We start from the raw sequence: 8545 nt of genomic DNA on the forward strand, positions 1-8545 counted from the left end.
TCCCAATTCCCTCATTGATGGCCCTAATCACTTGGGGTTTAACTTCAAGGTCTGTGATCCACCTTGTGTTTATTCTTGTGCATGGAGTGAGATAAGGGTCTTGCTTATTTTTCTGCAGGCAAATATCCATTTTTTTCCAGCACCACTTGTTAGAGGGCATCTGCTTCCCATTGGATATTTTTGGGGCCCTTATCAAAGATGAGTTGTCTGTGTGCTGATGATTTATTTCTGGGCTGGATTCTGGAGTCCCTCCGGTATGTGTCACTTCAGTCGCCATTTTCCCGGAAGTCCCTTATCTTGGTTTCTGTGGAGCTCATTCTTTAGGATAAATTTCTAAGAACAGAGTTGACTCTTTAAAAGGCACTGACTTTATGCCTTTTGTCCTATCAGTGGGAGTCCCTGGGTGGCACGAATGGTTATCCCTCAGTACCAACCAAATGAGTAGTGGCTCAGAACCCCACAGCGGCACCTCAGCAGAAAGGCCTGGCCATCTGCTGCTGAATCGTCAGTCAGGAAACCTGGGCCGCACAGTCCTGCTGTGCAGCACGAGGGTGCTGGGAGTCAAGTCCACTCCACGGTCCTGGTGCTGATCACAGCTGTGTGCACTGCAGATGGGTTTCAGCATACAACAGCTTTATGAAGACCTGGGGCCAATGTACAGATGTGAGTTTCAGAGCAACCATATGTAGTGGACAAGGCAAACATTAATCTCGGGTTAAGTGAGTTGCCATCCTAAAGTCACAGGGTTCGTTAGGGGCATGACTTTCGTCTTCTCTTCGCAGTGACACGATACCGCTGGGGGGTTTTGGTTTCAGTTTTGGTACAAGGTGGAGTGGGGGGTGTAAAAGCACACATACAAAATATAAGCCACCTTGACAATTTCTGCATGTACAATTCAGTAACAATGATTGTAGCCTTCAAGTTGTGCAGCCATTTACGCTCACCTTTTCCAGATCATTGCGGCACCACACGCAGTGCTCCCTAAGCCAGCACACCCTCAGTGTCCCCGTTGATGAGTTGATGCCAACTCAGGGTGACCCTGTTTGTGCTGGGGTAGAACTGTATTCCTTACAGTTGACATTGGCTGATCTCTTAGGAAGAGATAGCCAGGTCTTCCCTGTGAGGTCTCTTGGTGGACTTGAACCTCCAGCCTTTCAGTTACAGACCAGTGCTTTTAAGTATGTACTCTGCTTCCATTCTTAGTTTGTACTGTCCAGGAGCTTTAATGGTCAGGCAGATCTTGGCCTCTGAGGACGCACTGCCCTTTGAGGTAATAGGCTTCAATTGTTCGTCAAAGGTGGTAAGATAAATAACTTTTACCCCCAGCAGAAGAAAGGGATCAATACTGTTTACGTGCTGTTTGAATGTGGTTCAGGGTAGTTGTGGAGAAAACACGTTCCCTGGTAACAGGCTGGGTTGAGGGAAGTTAGATAGGTTCCTGAATAAAAGAAGTTAACTCCTGTTTAACTGGTTGAAAAACAAACCTAGAAGGAAGCTCCGCTCTCTCCAAATCACATGAAGGAACAACCCTCAAAGTCACCCCTCCCGTGTCCAGGTATCCCTGCAACCTCCCCGTGTGTGCACTTTCAGCACCAGGCTTCACTGCTTCGGTGTGGCTCATACGCTGACTTCGGACCATGGGTGGCGTGATAGTTAATCACCCAGCTGCTAACTGAAGACGAGTCTGCTTCAAACCCAGCAGCTGCCCCACTGGAGAAAGAGTGACCGTCAGGCCTGTAAAGGCTACAGCCGTAGCAACCGTTGAGACTGCCCTGTCCCGTGGTGTTAGTCTGGTCAGTCGGCTCCGTTTTCTGCTCTCGGAGGCCCTCCTCTGGCAGCAGAGATTTCTCCACTTTCCTGGGAAATGCAGTTATCAAAGCTTCATTAATGGTGACATCTTACTCGGATTTTATTTAATGTTCAAAGTATCCAGTGGCCCCCTGTAGGTTGGATTCTCATTTTAGAAGCACAACTGAACAAAGGCTTTTTCTCTTGCTGCAGCACGACCGTTATCCAAAACGTGAATAAAGCCCAAGTGAAGATCCGCGCAAAGAAAGATAACGTAGCAGGTAACTTTTCCACCCTGTAGAAACCGTGGGTTAGAGAGGGGGGCATTTAAAAACTCACCTCTTTATGTAACCAGGCCTAGCTTTCTCCTTAGAGCAACTTGATGGGTTTTGCATGTTAAAGCCACTCTAGTAACTGGGACTGTTTTCACTCAGGATGATAGGACTTTTGACTCGAAACGAGCATTAAAATCCAAACTCATTCATCGAGAGCAGTTACACTTCCAGGAGATCTCTCGGCCTTTGAGTAGTTGATGACAAATGACTAGTGGAAGCATTAAGAAACAGTGACCCCCCCGTGTGTTTTTCTGTGTAACAGGTGTTACTCTACCAGTGTTTGAACATTACCACGAAGGAACTGACAGTAAGTGTGGAACTTTTTTTGTGAAGCCAGGGCCTTTTGAGTGTGGACCCACCCAATAGACTCCTGCACTCTAGAATTCACTGTGGGTAATTCCAACCGGGGTCTTTGAACATATTACAGGATCTTAGCTGGGGCCCTGGTGATGCTATGGCATAAGCTAACCCCAAGGTCTGTGGTTCCAAACCACAGGAGTCAGTGAGACATGGTGAGGCTTCCGTGAAGATTTATAGCCCCTGAAGCCCGAGGGAGCGGCCCAACTCTGGCCTGGAGGGTTGCCGAGTCAGAATTGACTTGCTGGCTGTAGTTTTTATAGGACTCAGACAGCATCATGTTTTCGAATACTGAATCTTTCTAGATTTTGATTGCTTCTTCCTAATTTTTTATAATTGTCTCATCTATTCCTAATTTGAAAGCTCCCTCCCCCACCTTTTTTGCACTCATTGCCCATTGGATTAAATCATAGAGTAACAAATTCAGCTGGAATAAGGCAGCCAAGTGTTCCCAAGTATCACCTGGTAACAGCATCACTGTACTGCGGCTCGGCAGGCCATGTGGTTGACAGAGGGCTCATGGGACATTGATTAATCAAGCAAGCCAGTGTCATATAAGTTGGGCCAGAAGCTTTTCCAGTGGGCATATTTAGAACAGAACCTTGGTGGAAAACTTCACCCAGCCTTTGGCTCTGCAACGATTGATTGGGGAGTGAGGTGGGCACCTCATGTTTGTGTTTACCTCGGCTCCGCATTTATCTTTCCATGTTTAGTAGTTGTAGGAACCATCATTTGGGGGACTTCACAGAGAAGATTGTTTATTTTCTGTAACTACAAATGTTGTCTGACTGGCTTTTTCAGGTTATGAACTGACTGGTTTAGCCAGAGGTGGAGAACAGTTGGCTAAATTAAAGAGGAATTATGCCAAAGCAGTGGAGCTCCTGGTGGAACTGGCTTCACTGCAGGTGAGCAGCAGCAGAGCCAGAGGACTCCTGCGGCTTCTTTCTCATCGGCAGAGGGGTCTCAGTCAGCATTCAGCGTCAGTGAGCCTAACTTGGGGTGAGCCCAGGCGCACAGGCTTGAGAGCTCTCCTGTGAAATGGTGGCTCCTTTTCTCTGTTATGAACAACATTGGGTGTAATTTTGCTAAGTGAAGAAAGCAAGTCACTAGGAGACATCAGGACAAATGCAACATGGTTTTAGACACGAAGGTCATTTCCTTTTCCTTTTGTCATTAGTCAGTGGAGACCTCTTAGTTCATAATTCTCTCCTCTGGTTATTTTATATCTTTATCCTTATTCATCTGCAGGATAGAAGTTATATTAGCTTGGCGATATTGTAGGGTCTATAGAAATCCTACAGGAATCTCCTGGTCTTTAAGCATATTTAGCAGTAGTCTTGTCCCCAAGTGTGTCTCCATGTGCAGTCTAGTGGAGACAGGTAAATGGGGCACGGTGAGGAAGACCTTGCTCTGACCCTAGCAATGTGTTCTCTGATCTAGACGTCCTTTGTTACTTTGGATGAAGCTATCAAGATAACCAACAGGCGTGTAAATGCCATTGAACATGGTGAGTACCAACTGCCTGTTCCTATCCATGCCACGCACTAGGCGTCAGGCACTGTACTGAGAACACTGGACGTTAACAGGCACGTAAGATATTGTTCCTGCCCACAGTGGGAAGAGAGGTGTGTCAGTGGAACAAGATGGTGCTATTAAGTGCTTTGGTAGATGTGTGATTGGGAGAGTTCAGGACTGGTGAATTCAAAATGGGGTCTCACTTCTGGCTGTTCACGTAGTTAGTGAAGGGTGCAAACTGTACTTCAAACAGGCCCTCCTTCCCCTCGTCAGCCAGGCTCCTCTCAGTGCTTCCCAGTGCCTGGGTGATACAATTGAAATGTCACTAGCATTGAATCACTCCCTTTTAGGCTTTATGCCCTGTACTTGTTCAGTTCTTGATTTCTAAAAATAAGTGTTCTCATTTTGATCCACTTTTTCATTTTTCTTGTTAGTGTAAAGTATGACTTATATATATGTGTGTGTGTGATTTTTCTGTGTTGACCATACTTTTTGCTCAATTTTCACCAAGAAACATCAGTTTTAAAGTACAAAAGGACTAGCATCTGAACGGTAAAGAGATGATTTTACTTGAGGTTCTATTAATGTTCAAAAGGAAGCTATCTAATATTTTTAGAAACGCAGAACTTATTTCTTGCCTGGTTACTGGTGCCTTGTACTTAGCAAACCAGTGTCCACCCTTCAAGAAGCCACATTCTGGAAGCAGGGCCTGACGAGTGACACGACCCTCCACGTTGCAGTCCCTGTTGGACTTTTTCAGTCTCTGCTGACCCTCATTTAAAGTAGCCTCTGGCTCAATGTTAGTCATTTATTGTCCACATATTCAGTATTTATTGTGGTCCCATATGCAGTCCCAAAATACAAAACATTAGAAAGACATCTATCAAAATATTTACAATGGTTACTTTTGAATGGTTGGATCGTTACATTTTTGGTGGCTCTTTTTTTCGCTCCCTTAAGTCGTCTTGAAAACTCACAGGGGCTTGTCTGTCCTGTCCTATAGGGTTGCTGTGAGTCGGCATTGACTCAGTGGGAGTGAGTTTGGCTTGGTGCATGTTTTAATAGCTTCTTATATTATTACGCATCAATTTTACATCTTGGGGGGAAAAAAGGTAACATCTTACCAGTGAGCACTAGAATTTGGGGGAGATTTTGAAGTTCTCACGTATGTTTGCTTGTTACATTTCAGTCATCATTCCCCGGATTGAAAGAACCCTGTCTTACATCATCACAGAACTGGATGAGCGGGAGCGAGAGGAGTTCTACAGGTGTGTAAGGATTGGCAGTTCCTGTTCACTTTTTGTTCCCCAGGTTACAAAAATGTTGCCAAGCATCTAGTGATTGTGTGTTGTTGGGAATTGCACAAGCATTTTATTCTAATAAATCAGAAGCCAAAGGCTGGGAGACAAATGTTAACTTACACACATGCCTAAAACCTAGTATCTCCCAAAGATGCCAGTGAACTTGATTAGTCTTTGAAGTGAAACAAATGTCAATTGGTTGTCTCGTACATATGAGCAGAGGGATAGAACTGAGGAATCAGCCAGCCATATATGTATTGCATGTTGAGTATGTTCCAAAAGAAAATACTAAAGTACTTAGGACATTACGTAATTGTATTAAGTCATGGTCTCTACCATAATACAATTAGCATAGCCCTTGAGAGTAAATCATTTAGCGTCAGTAGGTGGTTCGGGTCAGTGTGCTAGGCTCCCGGCAGTGGGAGATAGGTGAAGGCAGAGTAGTTAGGAGCTGGGACACTTGTGGACCTTGAAGAGCAGCTTTGACTGATCATATTCACGATCCGACTTCGCTCTTGTCCTGTAATGCCTCTCAGATTTGTTAGACGAGCGAGCCAACGTTTTCATAAATGTCTGGGTGCTCAAGATCTGGTCCATTAGAAAATAGATCTCAGAACTCATTTAGCTTGGAATGAGTTTTAGAAATTAGTTATTAGCTTAAAATATGAGATGCATTCTACCTATTTTTAATTTGATTACAATTTCTCCAGCTAAAATCGAGAGGTAACATTTTGTTCTAGTTTGTGGGTGTTTAGTGGCTTTGTTACAAAGCAGGAAGGAAACCCTGGCACACGGCCTCAGAAAACCCTCCCCTCTCACAGGTTAAAGAAGATTCAGGAGAAGAAAAAGATTCTCAAAGAAAAATCTGAGAAGGACCTGGAGCAGCGGCGAGCAGCTGGGGAAGTGGTGGAGCCTGCTAACCTTCTGGCTGAAGAGAGGGACGAGGATCTTCTCTTTGAATAAGCTTTCTGAAGTCCCCGTGCTGGCTCCATTGTAGTTCATGCTGTGTGCTTCTGGTATGTGTGGGGGTTTTTGTTTTGTTTTGAAGCCCCAAAATCTCACTGGTTGTAAAAGTTCCCTGAATGGGAATTTCATGGGGTTACTTCTCCAGCATCACAATTCAGTCATGGTGTTGGAGATTTGTAGAACCTGCCAAGGAACTGGTCGTTTTACCGCATAAAAGCATCACCTGCTCCATTTCCATCTGCTAGTGGCCTGCTTGCCGTGCATACTAGGAAATGACACGTTGGGAAATACCATTGGTCTCAGGCCTGCATGACGTGCAGGTCAGCTAGTCCCGTCCACCTTCACAGCTGCTCGCAGCCCCAGGCCTGGTGTCTGGGATCCCTGTAGTGCTCCCTGTGTGACTGTGGCCTGGCTCCAGCTTTTCTGAATACCTTCACATCTTTCTCCTTGCATGACAGGTCTGTCTGTCTGTCTGTCTGTCTGTCGTGGGAGCAGTTGTCGATTTCAATGTGAAGATGGTGTAAGCAGAGTAAAGTAATTTAAACATAAGTTGTTCCTCGTCATGAATTGCTAACAGTAGTCTTGTCCTCGGGCTCAGATTGCAGCGGTATCGCCGTCCAGAGCTGAGACCTGGACGAGAGCCTGGAACCTGCCAGCTCCCCTCCAGACGCCCTTGCTTTGCGAGCAGCCTTACCATGCTGCCTCGGGGGTCTCATTAGAAAGCTGAGGGCCCTGGTGGTGGCACAGTGGGTTACCCATTGGCTGCTCATAGCAGCGTCAGCAGTTTGAACCCACTAGCTGCTCCTCAGGAGAAAGGACACTTCAGCCCTGGAAAACCAAAGGGGCCGGTCTGTCCACGGGATCAGGATTACTCCGTGGCAAGGAAGGGGAGAGGTTGCTGATGAGTGGCAGGCTCCATGACCCCATTTCTTCCCCAGTCTCAAGAGTGTAAGGCTCCTCACTGTTCACGCAGGTCCTTGGTGCTGTTTGGTTTGATGTGAGCTCAGTCTTGGCTGCCTACTATTCTAGACATTCTTGGCCTGACCGGCCGTTTTTAAGTTAATGAAAGTGGCACTAGTCTAATACTGGAATTAACTGATGGCACAGCCTTGGTTTTTTAAAGTTCTAAATAATTTAGGAAACATTTAAAACATTTATTTGATTTTATAAAATTACAAGGTATGTACTGGTCTTATTTTAAGGCATTGCGTATATCACCTCATTACTATGCTATTTTAATTCTCTATTTCATAAGGGAAAAATTTGAGATATAGGGAACTTAAATATGGTTGGTCTTTAGTCAAAAAGCTCCCTCCAAACCAAAAACCTCATTGTACTCTTCTGACAGAGTCGTGTGGGTCTTTGAGACTAAATCTGTAAGGGAACAGCCAGCCTTGAGTTTGAACCGCTAACCTTCTGGTTATCAGCTCAATCCCTAACCCACTATGCAACCAGGGCTTCTTGGTCACAAAGCTCCAAGTGTCAAATCTAAGATTTCAGGCAGTCTTAACTTCCTACCTCTATTTAAAGTCTTGAGTATTTAAAGGTAAGATCAGCACTGATCACGAGGGAGTTGATTTTTAAGAATCCCCTTGGTATTCACATTATAAAATCAGGCTCAGTATGGATTTAATAGTGATTAGGAAAGCACAGTAACCAAGTTCCTAAGTCATGGAAATAAGATTGAACTGTCTGACGTAGAATCCTCCCGCCCCCAAATAAGGGCGGAAATGCCATTTCCGTGCTGTAGATGAGGAGAGGGAGGCTCTGGCAGATCAAACAGCTGGGATTCCAGCCCACTGCGTCAGTGTTTTGGTGCTTAAGCACAGCTTTTCTAGGAGCGTGGCAGAGATTAGAGGGCAGGACCAGGGAACTAGATGATTTGCTGGTTTATGTAAATTCCACAGTTCCTTCTTGTGCATATTTGATTTCAGGAATCCTCACATATAGATGAGTGACACTGCATATGTCATGTTCTCAGTACTGAAAACACTATGCCAAAAAGCACCTTCAATTCCTCCTGTGGCATTTTTTTCTGACTGGTTAAAATACCTACAAATCAAGATTTTATATGTACTGTTAAGAATCAGGTGAAAATAGTGGAAGTGATCTGGTCAGTGGGGGTGAGAGTGGGGAAGAAACATCCATGGTTGGACTGGGGTAGTAAGTGTTGTTTTGGTTGGTTGATGATTTGCCTCCTTTGAGAGCTACACTGGCATAACAGAATAAAGAGAAAACATGATGAAATAAATATATATGGACTTCAAAAGTTTATAAATTCCA

General features: G+C 45.0%; 1 protein-coding gene across 1 annotated transcript in view; it reads left to right on the top strand.

Annotated features, from left to right (window-relative positions):
* ATP6V1D (ATPase H+ transporting V1 subunit D) overlaps nucleotides 1–8545 on the top strand; it is an 18513-nt gene extending 9968 nt beyond the window's left edge. The window contains exons 4-9 of the mRNA XM_004698661.2: nucleotides 2002–2069; nucleotides 2386–2430; nucleotides 3282–3385; nucleotides 3921–3987; nucleotides 5185–5263; nucleotides 6118–8545. Of these exons, the coding sequence (XP_004698718.1) occupies nucleotides 2002–2069; nucleotides 2386–2430; nucleotides 3282–3385; nucleotides 3921–3987; nucleotides 5185–5263; nucleotides 6118–6259 (505 nt within the window). The 3' untranslated portion in view covers nucleotides 6260–8545. The remainder of the gene's footprint in view (nucleotides 1–2001; nucleotides 2070–2385; nucleotides 2431–3281; nucleotides 3386–3920; nucleotides 3988–5184; nucleotides 5264–6117) is intronic.

This window comes from Echinops telfairi, unplaced genomic scaffold (assembly GCF_000313985.2).
Source record: "Echinops telfairi isolate 266 unplaced genomic scaffold, ASM31398v2 ScPeMD7_18;HRSCAF=68, whole genome shotgun sequence".
NCBI classification, from domain to species: domain Eukaryota; kingdom Metazoa; phylum Chordata; class Mammalia; order Afrosoricida; family Tenrecidae; genus Echinops; species Echinops telfairi.